General features: G+C 34.2%; 1 protein-coding gene across 1 annotated transcript in view; it reads left to right on the top strand.

The window, feature by feature from the left end:
• The window catches only part of LOC148939204 (uncharacterized), a 224,124-nt gene that overhangs the window by 92,587 nt on the left and 113,416 nt on the right, over positions 1-18,121 (top strand). Inside the window, exon 10 of the mRNA XM_089107060.1 lies at positions 10,974-11,178. Within this exon, the coding sequence (XP_088963186.1) occupies positions 10,974-11,178 (205 nt within the window). The remainder of the gene's footprint in view (positions 1-10,973; positions 11,179-18,121) is intronic.

The raw sequence follows: 18,121 nt of genomic DNA, 5'->3' as shown, positions 1-18,121 counted from the left end.
AGCCATAGCACATAGAACGTATGAATAGGTCCAGGTCCTTATCCAGGGAGGACCCTTGGAAATTCCCCTGGAATTTTAGGTTTTCATGAATTACTTATTATTCTCTTATATATTTTTTTAATTTACAAAGTTTTGTTGTACAGAAGGAGTACCCCCCCCCCCCCATCCAAAAAATAAAATAAATTCCTGGCTATGTGCTTGGAGAGACCTAACCAGCTTTCGAGGGGTAAGAAGGGAATTACTACTGCAACTACTATCAACTCATTGCAGCACAAAGAAAGCTAAGGCAAACACAGCATATTGCCATGGGAAATTTTTGGTTATATTTACCTTAGGAGTTGTCATTTATCGAGGAAGAAGGCCGTACGACTGACAAATTTGAACCACAGTCCAGAAATTAGGGCTGAAAAAAAAATAAGCCTACGAAAGCAAATCTTAGCAATACACTGAGATCTTAACAGGAGAGTAATTTAAATTCGTTGGATATAGTAAAGACGATACAATGAATAAATGGATCCCAGAAAACCCTTTGCTTCTCATTTGACACCTCATGACCTCTTCATACGCTGATGCTGCCTCCAAGATGTATCAACTTGCGAGACTCTTAATCTTAACCGAGAAACTCCTTGAAGGCTGCTTTTTCCCCGGTGGTAGAAGTTGGAATTTTCCTTTATTAAGACATGAAAAAAATCAACACCGAAAACTTAAGATTCCCCCAAAGAAATCTGCTGGAAAATGTGAAAATTTGAAGCCCTAGAATTCATTTTTGACCTATGAATTGATGAAGTTTTTAAGCAATTGAACTCACAAAGATTATTTCACTAAATAAACTAATTACTAACACAACTAACAATACCAATTACAAACCAACTATAAACTATATATGTTACGATGGAAGACCAAAAACTGGTAAATGTCGACATTCAATGGTGAATGTCCAAAATTTCTTTTTCTCTGCTTTAGTTCATTCGGCTTTGTCAGTCTTATGCAAGATTTGATGGTACAAGTTAAGTTAAATTAGGTTATAAATATCAGAAATGGGTTAAAAAACTAACCTGTCACCATCAAAGCTTGCATAAGACTGAATAAGCTGACTGCCAAAGCCGTTTAAATCCAAGGAGAGAAAAAAAGGAATTTCGGACATTCACCGGTGGATGTCGACATTCTCCAATTTCAGTCTTTCTCGGTAACATATACATAAAGAAAAAATTATTATTTTCGACATGTAAGACAAGAAACCTAGATAGCAGAAGTAAACGAAACTCAGAGAGGAGAGAAACCAAACAAAATGAAAAATAAAATCAAAAAGGGTGAAAAAACGAGGATTTTGTCAGCCAGTGGCGAATCATAAAGAAGAAAAAATATAAGCAAATATTTTGACAAGGACCTCCGCCATGTCGTCCTCAGTGCTAAACAAAAAAGAAGACAAAAAAAAACGAAAATCTAACCTTTCGAAGTTTACTATACAAAGACAGAACAGACACTGAATAAAAACCAGGCTGGAATCAATGAAAAAGAATTTACCAAGATGATTGGGCAAGGATCTTTTGCCTTGCAATAGTTTTAGCTGGTCTACAATTTCGTTTTTCATTAGATATGCAAATAGGATCTTTTAAGTTATAACGGGTGAAAGTATTGATTGAGTCTTTCAAGATTAAACTGTCGTAAATTGGGCTTAATGAAATATCTCCAGTATCTCTATTTATTGCTAAATTTTGGTTCATATATTTTTTTATTTCAATTACCTCCTTAAAAGTTTGTGGTACGCCATTTACAGTTGATATTAAGGTTGCCTCGTCAAACAGAACTAGATGGGTCGGATTTACGAAAATATGTGAAGCCAATGCTGAATCATAGTTGTCATTGGTATTTTTTAATCTCAGGGACTTCTGTATTGAAATTTTGTGCTCATGCAAACGTTCACCTAGATGTTGATGGGTCCTACCAATGTAAAATTTTCCACAAGAACACAGAAACAGAGCTCAAGATTTAATTTACTTGGATTTTATGAAAGTGCTAAAAGGGTTAAACTGCTTACCAGTTAAGGTAAGTCCGAGAAGGTGGTAACTCCTACGCAGCTTAAAATAAATTTGGAATAACATCAATGGTATCAATCTATGGAAACAATTAGTGCTGACAAGGTGATGATGGGTCTTGACTTAGCTTTACTTCTCGGTTGTGTTCTGTATAATACACAACTACCATTTGAGCAGTGTTGTCAATATAAAATATGCTTTAATATTGTATTATACTAAAAAGTTGATACTAATACAGATGTAGATGCCAAGAAGAGAGTTTTAATAAAGAAATTCAGAACAATCCTTAGAAATCATTAGAAATCAACTAGTGAGATGATTAAGGGTTTGAACCATTAAGGACCGCGACCATCAATGACCCTAACCACCAAGGACCTCAACCTCCAAGGGTACACTATCCCCGACCTCCAAGGGGCCCCCTCCCTCCAACTTTTTGGGCCCCTCCCTCCATTTTTTATACTTTTTTTAATTTTTTTTTAACTTTTTTTTATTATTTTTTTAACATGAAATTTTTTCGACTCTTTTTTACATGTCTTAGAATGACATAAAACATATTAAAACACTAAAAATTCAAATTTAATATTTCCTAAATTAAAAATGAGAATGATATAAATATTTTAGTCGTGACTTTTACTATTAGAAAAATAATGTTTGTAGTAGTACTTTTTTTTGGACTTAGAAATTATTCAACTTTTTTCTTTACGTATCTTAAAATGACATAAAATATGCTTGCGGCTGTACAAATCGTACTCTATGTTTGCTCATAGACACGAAGCGGCTTTCCTACTGGTACTCTATGGTGGGTTATTGACACTACCTAGATTATTGCATGTATTAAATAAGTAATTTTTACAGAGTGGAAGGATAAACACATAGCTCATATCTTTAAAAAAGTGAAGATGAAGCATTTTAAGAAAGTGTGTTCACATGATAGTGTTATTGCAGCATTGAATGCTGACATGGAGAAGTATTTGAACTATGATACAATTACAAGTGGTAGCACTATCGGAAAAGTTTGCATTCATTGTCATGACAGTGAGGAATTAAATTTATTTGGAGTACCGAAAAAATTCAGCTCTTATCATGTTGGATATGCGAGATTGAGATCTCCGGAGATGATTGCACTCAAAGAGAATGCCAACATAAAAATAATAGTTGATGAAGAGGAGCATCTTCTTGCTAATGCTTGTGGTAACATGTTACCCAGTGTTAAACAATATTGTCAGCTTTCGGGTATTTGGATTCAACGGAAGGTCAAAAGAAGACAGGCGTACTCTTTTACTAATATAATAAACCATATCTTGTCTACGTGTTGGAACTGTTACCTGTGTAACAATAATGTGGTAATAGATAGTGAAATCGCCGGAAAAATAAAAAGGGCATTAGTAGAAAATGTCACTAAGCAATATAAAGATGAATCGATGAAAAACAAAGCACATGTGAGCATTATTACTACCGTTGATCAAACACTCAAAGAACCCACTAATAGCAAAGATGAAATGCATATTGAACATATGGATGACCCCCCATTAAAAATTGTGTATGACTCAAAATGGAATAATGTTTATTCTACTGGCTATGAACTAAGAGAAGAGAGTAACTATAGTATCAAGAGAGAACATAACGAATTATTTTATGAAACAGATTCAAAATGTCGAAAGTTGTTCAATGATATTAATAATGTATAATAATATATTTTTTTGTATTAATATTCTTCAAACATTATTTCATTTAAAATATATCATATATTACATTGTTATGTGTTCATTATTTTTAGAGTATGCTAGCACATCAAACGCTTAGATTGTCTATTAAAACATCGGAAATGTTCGAAAAGAAATTTTCATACATCATATGTTGGATAGATATGTTAACACAGACAAAATCTAAGTATCAAAATGAATAAATTCTTCATCAACATCCGTTGTCGGATGGGTCAGGATAAAATTGATAAAATCTAAGTATCAGAGTGAATAGATTCTTGATCAACATCCTTTGCCAGATATGCCGGTTAACATTATCGAAACCTAAGTAACAGAGAGATAAAATTCTGTTTCATCATCTAACGTCAGATACATGGGATAACATTGACAAAATCTAAGTATCAGAGTGAATAAATTTTTTCTATCAACATCTTTTTCAGATACATCGGATAAAACTGACTAAATCTAAGTATCAGATTGAATAAAATCTTTATCAACATCTTTTGTCGGATACGTCGGATAACACTGTCAAATTCTATATATTAGAGTGAATAAATTCTTTATCAACCTCCTTTGTCTTTTACATCAGATAATATTCACAAAATCTAAATGTCTTAGTGAATAAATTCTTAATCATCGTCTTTTGTCAGTGGACTTGATAAAATTGAGAAAGTATGAGTATCAGAGCTAATAAAGTCTTTATCAATGTCTTATGATAGAAACGTTTGATAACACTGACCAAATCTAAGTATAATAGTGAATAAATTCTTTATCAACTTCTTTTGTAGGATACATCAGAAAACATTCACGAAATCTAAGCATCCGAGTGAAGAAATTCCGTATCATTGACCTTTGTCAGATATTTCTGATAAAATTGATAAAATCTAAGTATAAGAATTAATAAGTTCTTTATTAATGTCTTTTGACAGATACTTTTGATAACACTGATAAAATTAAATTTTCAGAACGAACAAATTCTTTATTAACATTCTTAATCGATATCATTTGTCGGATACGTAGGATAACATTGAAAAAATCTACGTATTAGAATGAATAAATTCTTTATCAACATCTTTTCTTGAATACCTCGGGATAAAATTGATAAAATCTAAGTATCAGAGCGAATGGATTCTTTTTAAACATCCTTTGCTGGAAATGTCTGTGAACATTATCAAAACCTAAGTGTGAGAGTGATTAAATTCTGTATCAACATCTATTGACAAAATCTAAGTATCAGAGTGAATAAATTTTTTCTATCAGCATCTTTTTCCAAAACAACGGATAAAATTGAGAAAATCTAAGCATCAGAGTGAATAAATTCTTTATCAATATCATTTGACAGATATGTTTGATAGAATCAGAGTGAATGAGTTCTTTATCACCGTCCTTTGTCAGATACGTTTGATAACACTGACCAAATCTAAGTATAATAGCTAATAAATTCCTTATCAACTTCTTTAGTCGGATACATCAGATAACATTCGCAAAATCTAAGTATCAGAGTGAATAAATTCTTTGTCAACGTCCTTTGTCATATATGTGAATTCAAGAAAGAGTTTGTTACTTACTTACGATTTTTTATAATTTCTTGAATGAAATGTCCGTATTGTGTATCCAGGAGGTGAATTCAAGAAATAGTTTGTTAGTTACTTACAATTTTTTGAATGAAATGTCTGTATTGTGTATCCAGGAGGCAAATTCAAGAAAGAGTTTGTTACTTACTTACAATTTTTCATAATTTCTTGAATGAAATTTCTGTATTGTGTATCCAGGAGGCGAATTCAAGAAAGAGTTTGTTACTTACTGACAATGTTGTCATAATATTTGTATTGTGTATCGAGAAGGCGAATTCAAGAAAGAGTTTGTTACTTACTTACAATTTTTTCATAATTTCTTGAATGAAATGTCTGTGTTGTGTATCCAGGAGGCGAATTCAAGAAAGAGGCTATTACTTACATACAATTTTGTCATAATTTCCTGAATAAAATATCTGTATTTTGTATCCAAGAGGCGAATTCAAGAAAGAGTTTGTTACTTACTTACAATGTTGTCTTAATTTCTGCATTTTGTATCCAGGAGATGAATTCAAGAAATAGTTTGTTACTTACTTACAATTTTTTCATAGTTTCTTGAATGAAATTTCTGCATTGTGTATCCAAGAGGTGACTTCGAGAAAAAGTTTATTACTTACTTACAATTTTTTCATAATTTCTTGAATGATTTCCATATTGTGTATCCAAGAGGTTGATTCAATAAGAGTTTGTTACTTACTTACAATTTGTTCAAAAAGACATATCCAACAGCGGATGATGATGAGGAATTTTTTCATTCTAATACATAGATTTTGTCAATGTTATTCGACGTATCCGACAAATTATATCGATAAAGAATGTTAATAAAGAATTTGTTCACATTGATGCTCAAATTTTGTCAGTGTTATCAAATATATCTGGCAAAAGACATTGATAAAGAATTTATTCACTCTGATACTTAGAATTTTTCAATTTTATCAGTCGTATCTGACAAAGGATGATGATAAAGAATTTATTCACTCTGATAATTAGATTTTGTGAATGTTATCTGATGTATCTGACAAAAGAAGCTGATAAAGAATTTATTCACTCTGATACTTAGAATTTGTCAGTGTTATCAAACGTATCTGTCAAATGACATTGGTAAAGAATTTATTCACTCTCTTGCTTTGATTTTCTCAATTTTATCAATCATATCTGACAAAGGACGATGATAAAGAATTTATTCACTCTGGTACTATCAAACGTATCTGTCAAATGATATTGATTAAGAATTTATTCACTCTGATGCTTTGATTTTCTCAATTTTATCCATTGTATCCAATAAAGATGCTGATAGAAAACGTTTATTCACTCTGATACTTAGATTTTGTCAATAGATGTTGATACAGAATTTAATCACTCTGACATTTAGGTTTAGATAATGTTAACTGACATTTCCGGCAAAGGATGTTGGTAAAGAATCTGTTCGCTCTAATACTTAGATTTTCTCAATTTTATCCCGAGCTATCCGAGAAAAGATGTTGATAAAGAATTTATTCATTCTAATACATAAATTATTTCAATGTTATCCAACGTATTCGACAAATAATATTGATAAAGAATGTTAATAAAGAATTTGTTCGCTCTGATACTTAAATTTTATCAGTGTTATCAAAAGTATAAGTCAAAAGACATTAATAAAGACTTTATTCACTCTGGCACTTAGATTTTCTCAATTTTATCAGACATATCTGACAAAGGACAATGATAAGGAATTTATTCACTCTGATACTTATATATCGTGAATGTTATCTGATGTATCCGACAAAAGAAGTTGATACAGAAATTTATTCACTATGATACTTAGATTTGGTCAGTGTTATCAAATGTATCTGTCATAAGACATTGATACGCAATTTATTCACTCTAATACTTAGATTTTATCAATTTTATCAAGCATATCTGACAAAAGACGATGATAAAGAATTTAATCACTCTGATACTTAGATTTTGTGAATATTATCTAATGTAACCGACAAAGGAAGTCGATAAAGAATTTATTCACTCTAATACATAGATTTTGACAGTGTTATCCGACGTATCCGGCAAATGATGTTGATAAAGAATTTATTCAATCTGATACTTAGGTTTCGATAATGTTAACCGACATATCCGGCAAAGAATGTTGATAAAGAATCTATTCGCTCTGATATTTAGATTTTATCAATTTCATCCTGACCTATCCGACAAAGGATGTTGATCAAGAATTTATTCTTTCTGATACTTATATTTTGTTTATATTGACCAATTTATCCGACATATGATGTATGAAAATTCCTTTTCTTGCATAACCGATGTTTTAATGGACATTCTAAACGTTTGATATGCTAGTATACTCTAAAAATAATGAACACATAATAATGTAATGTAGAACAAATCTTTATTGAAATAATGTCATGAAGAATATTAATACAAAAAAAATATATTTTTATACATTATTAATATCATTGAACAACTTAGGACATTTTGAATCTGTTCCATAAAATAATTCATTATGCTCTCGCTTGATACTATAGTTACTGTCTTCTCTTAGTTCGTAGCCAGTAGAATTATCATTATTCCATTTTGAATCATACACAGTTTTTACTGGGGAGTCATCCACATGTTCAACATGCATTTCATCTTTGCCATTATTAGGTTCATTGAGTGTATGATCAATGGTAGTAATAATGTTCACATGTGCTTTGTTTATCATCAATTCATTTTTATATTCCTTGGTGATATTTTCTACTAATGCCCTTTTTTCCGGTGATTTCACTGTCTATTACCACATTATTTTTACACAGGTAACAGTTCCAACACGTGGACAAGATATGGTTTATGATATTAGTAGAAGAGTACGCCTGTCTTCTTTTGACCTTCTGTTGAATGCTAATACCCGAAAGCTGTCGATAGGGTTGTTCACTGGGCATCGTATTACCAAAAGCATTAGCAAGAAGATGCCCCTCGTTATCATCTATTATTTTTATATTAGCATTGTCTTTGAGTGCAATCATCTCCGGATATCTCAATCTCAGATGTCCACCATCATAAGAGTTTAATTTTTTCGGTACTCCAAAGAAATTTAATTCCTCACTATCATGACGATGCATGCATACGTTTCCGATAGTGCTACCACTTGTACTTGTTTCATAGTTCAAATACTTCTCCTTGTAAGCATTCGATGCTACAATAACATTATCATGTGAACACACTTTTTTGAAATGCTTCATCTTCACTTATTTAAAGATTTGAGCTATGTCTTTATCCTTCCTTAGCGTAAAAATTACTGATTTAATAAATGCAATAAACTAGGTACCATCAATAATCCGCCATAGAGCACCAGAGGGAAAGCCGCATCGTGTCTATGAGCAAGCATAGAGTACGATTGGTAGAGCCACAAGCATATTTAATGTCCTTTTAAGATAAATAGAAAAAGTCGAATTATTTTCAAGTCCAAAAAAATTCAGTCCAAAAAAAAGTTCTACTACAAACAATATTTTTCTAATAGTAAAAGTCATGACTAACATTTCTATATCATTCTCATTTTAAATTCAGAAAATATTAAATCTAAATTTCTTATTTTTTAAGTATGTGTTATGTAATTCTAATAAATGTAAAAAAAAGGTTGAAAAAAATACCATGTTAAAAAAAAATAAAAAAGTTAAAAAAAACTTAAAAAAAAGTATAAAAGGGGGGGGGGGTTGAGGGGCCAAAAAGTTTGACGGAGGGGCCCCTTGGAGGTTGGGGATAGGGGACCCTTGGAGGTTGAGGTCCTTGGTGGTTAGGGTCATTGGTGGTTGCGGTCCTTGATGGTTCAAACCCATAATCATCTCACTAGTTGATTTCTAAGGATTTCTAAGGATTGTTCTGAATTTCTTTATTAAAATTCTCTTCTTGGCATCTATATCCTTATTAGTATCAACTTTTTAGTATACTACGATGTTAAATCATATTTTATATTGACAACACTGCTCAAATGGTACTTGTGTATACAGAACACAATCGAATAGTAAAGCTAGGTCAAGTCACTAGGTCATCTTGGTGCCTATGACTCTATTAGTTTCAACTTTTAGCATACCCCAATGCTAAACCACATTTTATATTGGCAACACTGTTCATATGGTACTTGTGCATTATGCAGAACACAGTCAAGAATTAAAACTAAGTCAAGTCCCATGATAACCTTGAGCAGTAATTTTTTCCATGGATTGATACCAACGATGTTATTCCAAATTTATGTTAAGTTGCGTAGGAGTTACCACCCCCCTCGGACTTAACTTAACTGGTAAGCATTTTAACCCTTTTTTACCACTTTCATACAATCCAATTAAACTAAATCTCAAGCTCTGTTTCACCCCTATTATTCAATCACCAGTTAATGTCATTCACAGCAGAGCTATTCCAATGGATTACCTTTTCCGCAAATTGAGTTAGTTTACACAATGGTACAACTTTTTATCATTATTTGAAACCGCTAATAATGCAATCAATTCTGGACAAGATGCAAGATACCTTCAGGCTAGAGGTTATTAGAGTACTTGACAAGTTTTGACTCAGAAACATTTTCGGCTTGGCTGCATCTTTAGTAAAATCATTATTTATACGAAAAAACATGATTATATTAGTCTTCAGCTGAAAGTAGTATTTTTACAGGAAAGTGCATTTAACCTTTGAACACGTTATACCAAGGTCTTTAGTTATGGGTATTGACCCACAGAAACCTTTCTGGTAAGGCATTTACCGTCTGTAGTACTAGAAACCTGCCCATGGTAAGACTTGTTCGTCCCGCTTTTGATCCCGCGTAGCAATATGCCACACTACTAATATTCTCTACTCGTTTTAAGTTTTTATGTTGCTCCTTACTTTCAGTTAAAAAAAATTGTTTATTTATTTAATTTTCAAAGAGAATCCTTTCTTCCTCCATATTTCCCTTATTTTAAAATATTTAAACTTAAATATTTCAAACGTTAAATTCTAGATAACATTTTCCTGGTCATCAATTAACCATATTGGGAACAATCTTCGATTTCATTAAATTCTGTCCAATATAATTTTCACTTTTGAGGCATATTATATATATATATATATATATATATATATATATATATATATATATATATATATATATATATATATATATATATATATATATATATATATATATATATATATATATATATATATATATATATATATATATATATATATATATATATATATATATATATATATATATATATATATATATATATATATATATATATATATATATATATATATATATCTGTGTATATATTTCAAAAACTCATGAATTTTAGGGTGTATTCACACTGGAGAAAACTTTGCTAATAGCGACCTTTCTCCAAAGCATGAAATTTGAATTTCCTGGGAGGAGAATAAGAGTAAAGCTTTTATTAGACTGGGCTGAGGAGAATCGTGTGCAACATTATTGGCCTCAGGCATCCTGGTGCAGCAGTGATTTGTTATAAGTCATGGTAGTAGTAGCATAAAAAGAAATGGTGGATTGGCAGCGTCTTGCCATTTATTTTCACCGACTAGATGTTGCTTACCTCCTCCCCCTTATATAATTTCTTTGGACGCTAAAGAATATCGTTAATAATATGGGGATAGAAAGAAAGATTCAAATTTTCGACTATTAATCTATGCTCATATTCTAGGCTCCGGCAGATATGGAAGAAGTCACATCTGGAACTGAAGATCGGTTTGCTCAAAATATTAGGAGCTCAATTCGGAGGGAACCTGCACGGCCAAAGTTTTTCTTCGATATTTTGGCAGCTTTATCACGCAAAGGAAATAACTATAGAAGTCTAAGTCGTTATTTGGAAAAGGCAACGGATTTGGACTCGGATTTGATAAAAATAGGTATGTTGGATATCGAGGAATCACTAAAAAAAAAAAAAAAAAAAAAAAAAAAAAAAAAAAAAAAAATGCAAACTAGGTGTAGGGAGAATATACCTTATTGAAGGGGCTTCTGGCGTCTAAAATAGTGCCTTTATAAGCCCTTATTTGTGCTCAAAAGAAGTGAAAAATACAGATAAGAAACTTAAAATGACTGAAGGTAAGTAATTCACAGCTTGAATGTGTGATTATTCAGTTCATATACCCGTGTTTGCTTAATTTTTTTAAAGCATTTTGCAGGAGATTTCTGTGTGGAACAGAAATCTATATTCACATTTCCTGTGTATAACTGGAACATTTTAACAGATGTGGTGAAAAAAACATGTATTTTAAATATAAACCAGTCACTGTAAGCTTTTTAGATAATGTAATTTTCAGAATGAATTCATTTTGAGATGATGTCTTGCTATCCAACACTAAAATCGAAGCCTTTCAAAACTTTCTTGGTAATAAAGAGAAAGCAAAGGTGACCCTTATATCACCATTATAAATTATTTTATGTATAAAATTTATAAATATATGCCTAAATATACATTTATACACATTTAACTCATTAATATATAATAAATGGATATTTTATACATTGAAATGTACACGCCAAAGTTTGACTTTTGTCACAATTTTTAAGAACGACTCTTGAAATACAAGCGCCGCAGTAGGGCAGCTTGGCGACAAATATCATAATAATTGTGTATTTGGTGAAGAAAACATGAAAATTCCCAGGAATAGGCTTTGAACTATGGAAAATCCAATGAGAACCAGTGCCACTCTGACAAAGCGCTACTTTGCGCGCTTTAGGCGCTGAAAGCGTGCTTTAAGAGCACGTTTCTTCAGTTTGGCGGTAAGTGGGTCAAAGAGGGGTCTGCTAGATGTACAAGTCTCTGCTGATTCTCAGTATAATATTTGTTTTTGTCTAGGTGTAATAATGTGGGCACTTGCGTGCCAAAATTGAAAGCAGAAAGAGCCGTAAGTGGATTTTAACTCGTCTAGCATGTAGTTTGCATTGCATACGAGATACAAATAGAACCAGTCAGTTTGGGAATCCCTCCTCTGTGCAGAGTAACCATTTTTTCTTCTCTGATGCTTCTCTAGGGATGCCCCGAGGGCGCAGAGAATAAGGGCATGAAACATATAGAATTCCTACATAAGTGCTAATCTCAGCAACAATGCATCTGTCCGATAGAGAATTTTTGGTACTCCTGTACTAAACGCACTCTTTTACATACTGCAATGAAAAACCCGAGGCATCCACTCGACAAAAGCAAAGATTTGACGCTATCTGATGTTGTATAAACAAGTATTCAGGGGTTTCTCACTCTGGGAACTATATTTACTGTTGTTTTATGGGGTTTAGGGGAGGGGAAGGTACCTATGTATATATATATATGCTACGCTGTAACCCCCCCCCCCTAATGTGCAAATATATAGCCCAAATTTCTTTCTAAACTATTATATATACATCCTTTTTTATTTTCTTTCATTAGCATTAACCAAACTATCACTATATAAAAGAGTGCGTTTAATACAGGAGTACCGAATTTTTGAATCGATCCGAATATGTCATAATTTTTTTTTCTAGGTTCAAAAATGGTGGTTCAAGAGCGCCAAAAAAATACCAGAAAGCCCCGAAATTTTTTTTTTCCATTTAAAATGTTTTTTTAGTTAGTATTGCTTGTACCAATATGTCTTTGCGGTACAATTATTTTGCTGAATTCAAATCTGTCATTGTTTTTTACATAGGTCCAAAAATTTTTTACATAGGTGTTATTGTTTTTTACCTAGAATGTTCCGAGTTCATTCGACCGTGTCCAGAGGAAAGATAGTTGAAGGCGCTGTTTTAGTACACAGGATCTTACCACGTAATGCAAAAACCTTTGGCCAGTACGCTCGTGAAGAGCTCTGTCCCTACGTCTTAGGACTCTTTGACGATGGTAGAGTGAGAGAAGACCTGATATTTGTCGTCTACATTCCAAATAGCCTTAAGAACTGTGCTAGAGAAAAACGTGAATCTATTTCATATGAACCCAAGGTTGAAGAAGGAACACCCATTCCCAAAGACAGCTGGCAGAACTTCCTTCAGAACTCAGGCAACAAAGAAATACAATTCATCTTCTTAGGTTATGTCGTTTCCGCAGAGATCAGAGACAAACAGGTCGTGACCGCAATTGGTGATTAAATTTTCTCCTCGAAGGAACTTACGAGAAGAGAAGAGCATGGTTGCCCTTGCAACCATGAGGAAGGAAATACGCGCATTATCCTCCACGCCTTTCATATGGCACGCCAAGGTATCCAAACTATTATGGCGAAGACTCTTGATTCAGATGTCGTGGTGTTGTTCACAGTATTCCTCTTTGCACTTGACATTGATGAGCTAGTTGTAGCCTTCGGCTCTGGGAAGAGCTTTAGATACATCCCAGTCCATGAAGTTGCTCAAGCGCTCGGCTGTGATCGATCAAAAGCTCTTCTCTTCATGCATTCATTCACCGGCTGCGACACAACGTAGCTTTCGCAAGGCACGGTAAGGTGAACGCCTGGAAGACATGGAAAGACTTTCCAACAATAACAGCAACATTCAACGAGCTTTCGATACCTAATGCTGAGTTGACAGATAACCATTTATCGATCAACGAGAAGTTCGTTGTTCAAATGTACGACAAAACCAGTGATAAAGATTCTGTTGATCAGCTTCGGAGGCACCTGCTTACCAAGAGGTCAACAACCAAGGACAGACTTCCTCCATCCCGTGGATCGCTTGTAGAGCATAGATAGATATAGATAGATAGATAGATATTTATTGCAATAAAAGCCACTTTGGGCCATGTCAAAAAAGGAAAATCACACAAAATAATAACATGATTATAACACTCATAGCAAAGTATGGTAGCCTACATAATAATAACAACGCAAAATTACAAAACATTACAAAAACATAATAAAGCACACGATATCATTAAACTAACATAAATAGATGGATGTATGTTACATCTATCAAGGGCCATGACTACAAAAACAACAAACAAGAAAACAGCTTACACACATACAACAATACTTTCCACACTCACCCCACCCCTTTTACAAAAATCTATCTCTATGTGACATACCCAATTTTATATACTTTGCTATCATTCTTATTGTCCCATAATTTTTTGATCCCATTGCTGAAACCAACCACTCACTTGTCCCCACATTAACAAAAAATAAATCTTTCCTTAGATCCTGTAATTCGGGACAAAGGGCATACCAAACGGGAATTCTTGCAAAGCCAGATTTGGGCTAACAGCAGCCAGACCCTGTTGCCTAAAATTAACCCGGTAGATTATGGGTGGAGAAAGTCTGACAATGGTTGGGTACCTTATTGTACCCCACTGCCAGAAGCTGCTGTTGTTTGTCGGGAAGTCCTGTGCTGCAGTAGTTAAAGGTATTGCAAGACGTGGTGTACCTACCGCTCAAACCACATAAAATGTTCGGGGTTGTGTAATTGCAAAGGGTGCAAAGGGTCTTGTCTTTAATCTTTTTGATTTTTTCGATTTCATTGTGTGCATTCTTTTCACATTATTAGTCAAGTTATACGTTGTCCTGTTTGAAAAGATTGATCTCGCCTATTAAGCATCTTGGATCAATTTGAATTCGTGTTCTTGATCAAGTTATGTATTTTTCCAGTTTCAGAATAGAAGATCGATCTCGTTCATTAAGTATTTTTAATCTGTTTCGAGTTTAAATGATTTGCTAATTAAAGAAAATCAGAAATACTTGCTCTTTATGTTACACAAGAAGCTAGGTTTATTGTACTGTAGTATCTCTGAAGGATCGAAGCTATAAGGTTCACGTGTGGCAGTCTCGAGGCTCAGAGGAAGGGCCCTACTTTTTAACTGGAAGCAGAGATTGGAATTATGCAAATTCAGATAACGAACTGACGCCGACTTATTGTCTGCACCGTTATGTAACCCAGCGTCTCCAGCCATGCTCCTGCCAAAAGAAGAAATGGCGTGTGGTGGTCGGATTCAATGCTACCAAAAAGTGCTCCACAGCGGCAATTTAAACAGCTTTTGATATTTCCGATCCTTACTTCAGCGCCCCGGCACCCACACGGGCTTACCTGAGAAAATGGTCGTCTCGTCTTGAGAAGGAAGACCCAAACAAATTATTTACACGTTCAGTGCATCCTACATAGTTGGCGAATAAAAAAAAATCGGAGCTCGATAATTTTGTTTTGCACCCTGGCGCCTTTTTTGGACCTATGAAGAAAGCAATGACGGATTTGGATTCAGCAAAAAATTCTATCGCATAGACATCTCGGTACAAACAATACGAACTAAAAAAAACAGCATTTTAAATGAAAAAAAAATTTTTTTGGGGCTTTCTGATTACTTTTTTGGTTCCCTAGCGCCCCCATTTTTTAACCTATTGAAAAATTGATGACGTTTTCGGATCGAGCAAAAGATTATCTGTCGGACAGACGCATTGTTGCCGTCATTAGCGCTTATGTAAGCATTTTAGATATATCTTGCCTTTATTCTCTGCACCCCCCGCGTCGCCGGGGGTGCATCAAAGAAGAAAAAACGGTTATTATTTACAGAAATGGGATTGTCAAACCGACTGATTCTATTTGTACCATCTTATGCAATGCATCATACATGCTAGACGAGTTAAAATCTACTTTCAACTCTTTCTGCTTTCACTGTTGGCACCCTAGTGCCCACATTATTGCACCTACACAAATACAAATATAATATTCACAGTCAGCAGAGATTTGCGCATCTAAATGACCCCTCTTTGACCCACTTACCACTAAACTGAAGAAACACGCTCTAAAAGCGCGGTTTTAGTGCCTAAATTGTGCAAAGTAGCGCTTTGTCAGAGTGGCACTGGTTCCCATTGGATTTTCGACAGTTCAAAGCCTATTCCTGGAAATTTCCATGCTTTCTTCACCAAGTGTACAATTGTTATGCTAAGCTGCCCTACTACCGTTGAATCTGGATGAGAAGTACTTTTAAAGAACTTTAAGACTTACGCATAAGCAACAAGGGATCGACTTCCTGCAACATCAAGCCGCTTGAAGCTAACACATATGCACACTCTTCTGTCCCAATTTATTGAAACCTTCCCTCTTTACCCCCTACCGAGATGTTCCAATTTCCTGTAATTTCTTTCTAATGACCTCTTCCCACCTGATTCAAGATGACCTGCTTTTTGTTTGACCCTAGATGGATGGCTGAAACGGACGGTCTTTGGAATTCTGCCCTTTGTCCCTTCGTCCGTAAAACATGTCCTAGCCATCTCAACTTTCTCTCATTATAGCCCTAAGGGTGGGATATAGAACCCAATTTTCCGTATACCTTGTTCTTTGAAAAGTGGTCAGTCAAACGGGCATCCAAAACTATCCGTTAACAGTTTCTCTGGAGAACGTGTAACAAATCCTCCTCTGTCTTCCGAAGTACCCACGTTTCGGAACCATTCTTGATCCCTTTTATTATGAAATATTCAATTTGCCCTCCCTCTGTACATTTTCGTCAACTGACCCTCCTGTTTCAAATTAGGGTTTAAGTTATTTTTGTTGTTGTATAGGATTAATTAGATGTCCTTAAAAATTGTAAAATAGAAAAAGTACTTTTTTTTACATTATTGCTTAATTTTAATATTTTTAGCTACGCTACAAGCTAAAGTTTAGTCGTCAGGATGTTGTGTGGCATCAAAAGGTGCATCAGAAATATATTGAATGACATATTCCTCAAAAGTACATGTTTACTCAGCGTTGATTATGTTTAAATATCAGTGCAGTGTTGTCACAATATTTCATTGAAAACTTTTTGGCTGGGAGTAATCTCTGCAAACACATAAGAAGAAAAATATCCTAAATAATACGCCCTTTATTGCTGCAACTTAAATATTGTTTTTGTCTACTCGTCATAATGAACCAGGGTGACATAGTAATTTACCAAGGGAGTTGTTAACTGAGGATAATGCAGCTATTCTAGAACAGGTTAAAATCTTCATGTTCTGGCGGGCATATTGTTTTTTAGTGATTTTTTCTCTCGAAGGATTTGTCATTTTTCGTTATATACTTTTACGGTTTTCTTTGAGATTTTTGTGAGAGAACGCCAATTGTGATAGATTTTTTTCTTTTTTTTAAGTGTCACACCAAGATGAGTGAGGTTGAGCCAGGCTGTTTTCTTTATTATTATTTTTTCCTATTTTATTTTGATTCCCTTTGGTTGATAGTAATGAAAACATCAGGTTTGGTTTGGAGGCTTTTTAGCCTAGAAAAATTAGCATCTGGCGGCTAATGTATTTCTTTTTATAATCAGAGGATACAGCTCTGCCGAGTAAAGAGCGGCGGGGCTCCAATATATTAGTTTTTGTATCTAATGCATTTTGTCTTTATTTCCAATAATTATACCTCTTGGGCTGACATGATCCCCACAACCCTTGGGGCAAGGGCTGTAAATTATGCAAGTTGTGACTTGTTTGTAAGTAAGATATATTACTAGAAAGGAGGTATGTTTGATTCAGGATGCCCAAGGCTAAGGGTATGAAGGTTGGGTATTCCAGGAAGGGTTCCATTGTAACTGAACCCCAGTGTAAATGAACCCCAAGCAACTCAACCCCTGTAACTGAACCCCCATGTAACTGAACCCCCATATAACTGAACCCCCCGTGCAACTGAACCCCCGTATAACCAAACCCCCGTGCAACTGAACCCTCGTGATACTGATCCCTCATGCAACTGAACCCCCTTTAACTGAGCCCTCGTGCAACTCAACCACCGTGTAACTGAACCCCATTTAACTAAACCTCCCTGTAACTGAACCCCCATGTAACTGTAACTGTGTGTAACCACGTAACCATGTAACTGTGTGTTAACAGAACACAACTGATGAGCGAGAAGTGATGAAAGAGAGGGGTAATA

Source organism: Artemia sp. Qi Xiang Cuo, chromosome 21, assembly GCF_049724085.1.
Source record: "Artemia sp. Qi Xiang Cuo chromosome 21, ASM4972408v1, whole genome shotgun sequence".
Taxonomy (NCBI): Eukaryota; Metazoa; Arthropoda; class Branchiopoda; order Anostraca; family Artemiidae; genus Artemia; species Artemia sp. Qi Xiang Cuo.
The sequence above is the reverse complement of the archived record's forward strand: the minus strand, read 5'-3'. Positions and strand labels throughout refer to the sequence as shown.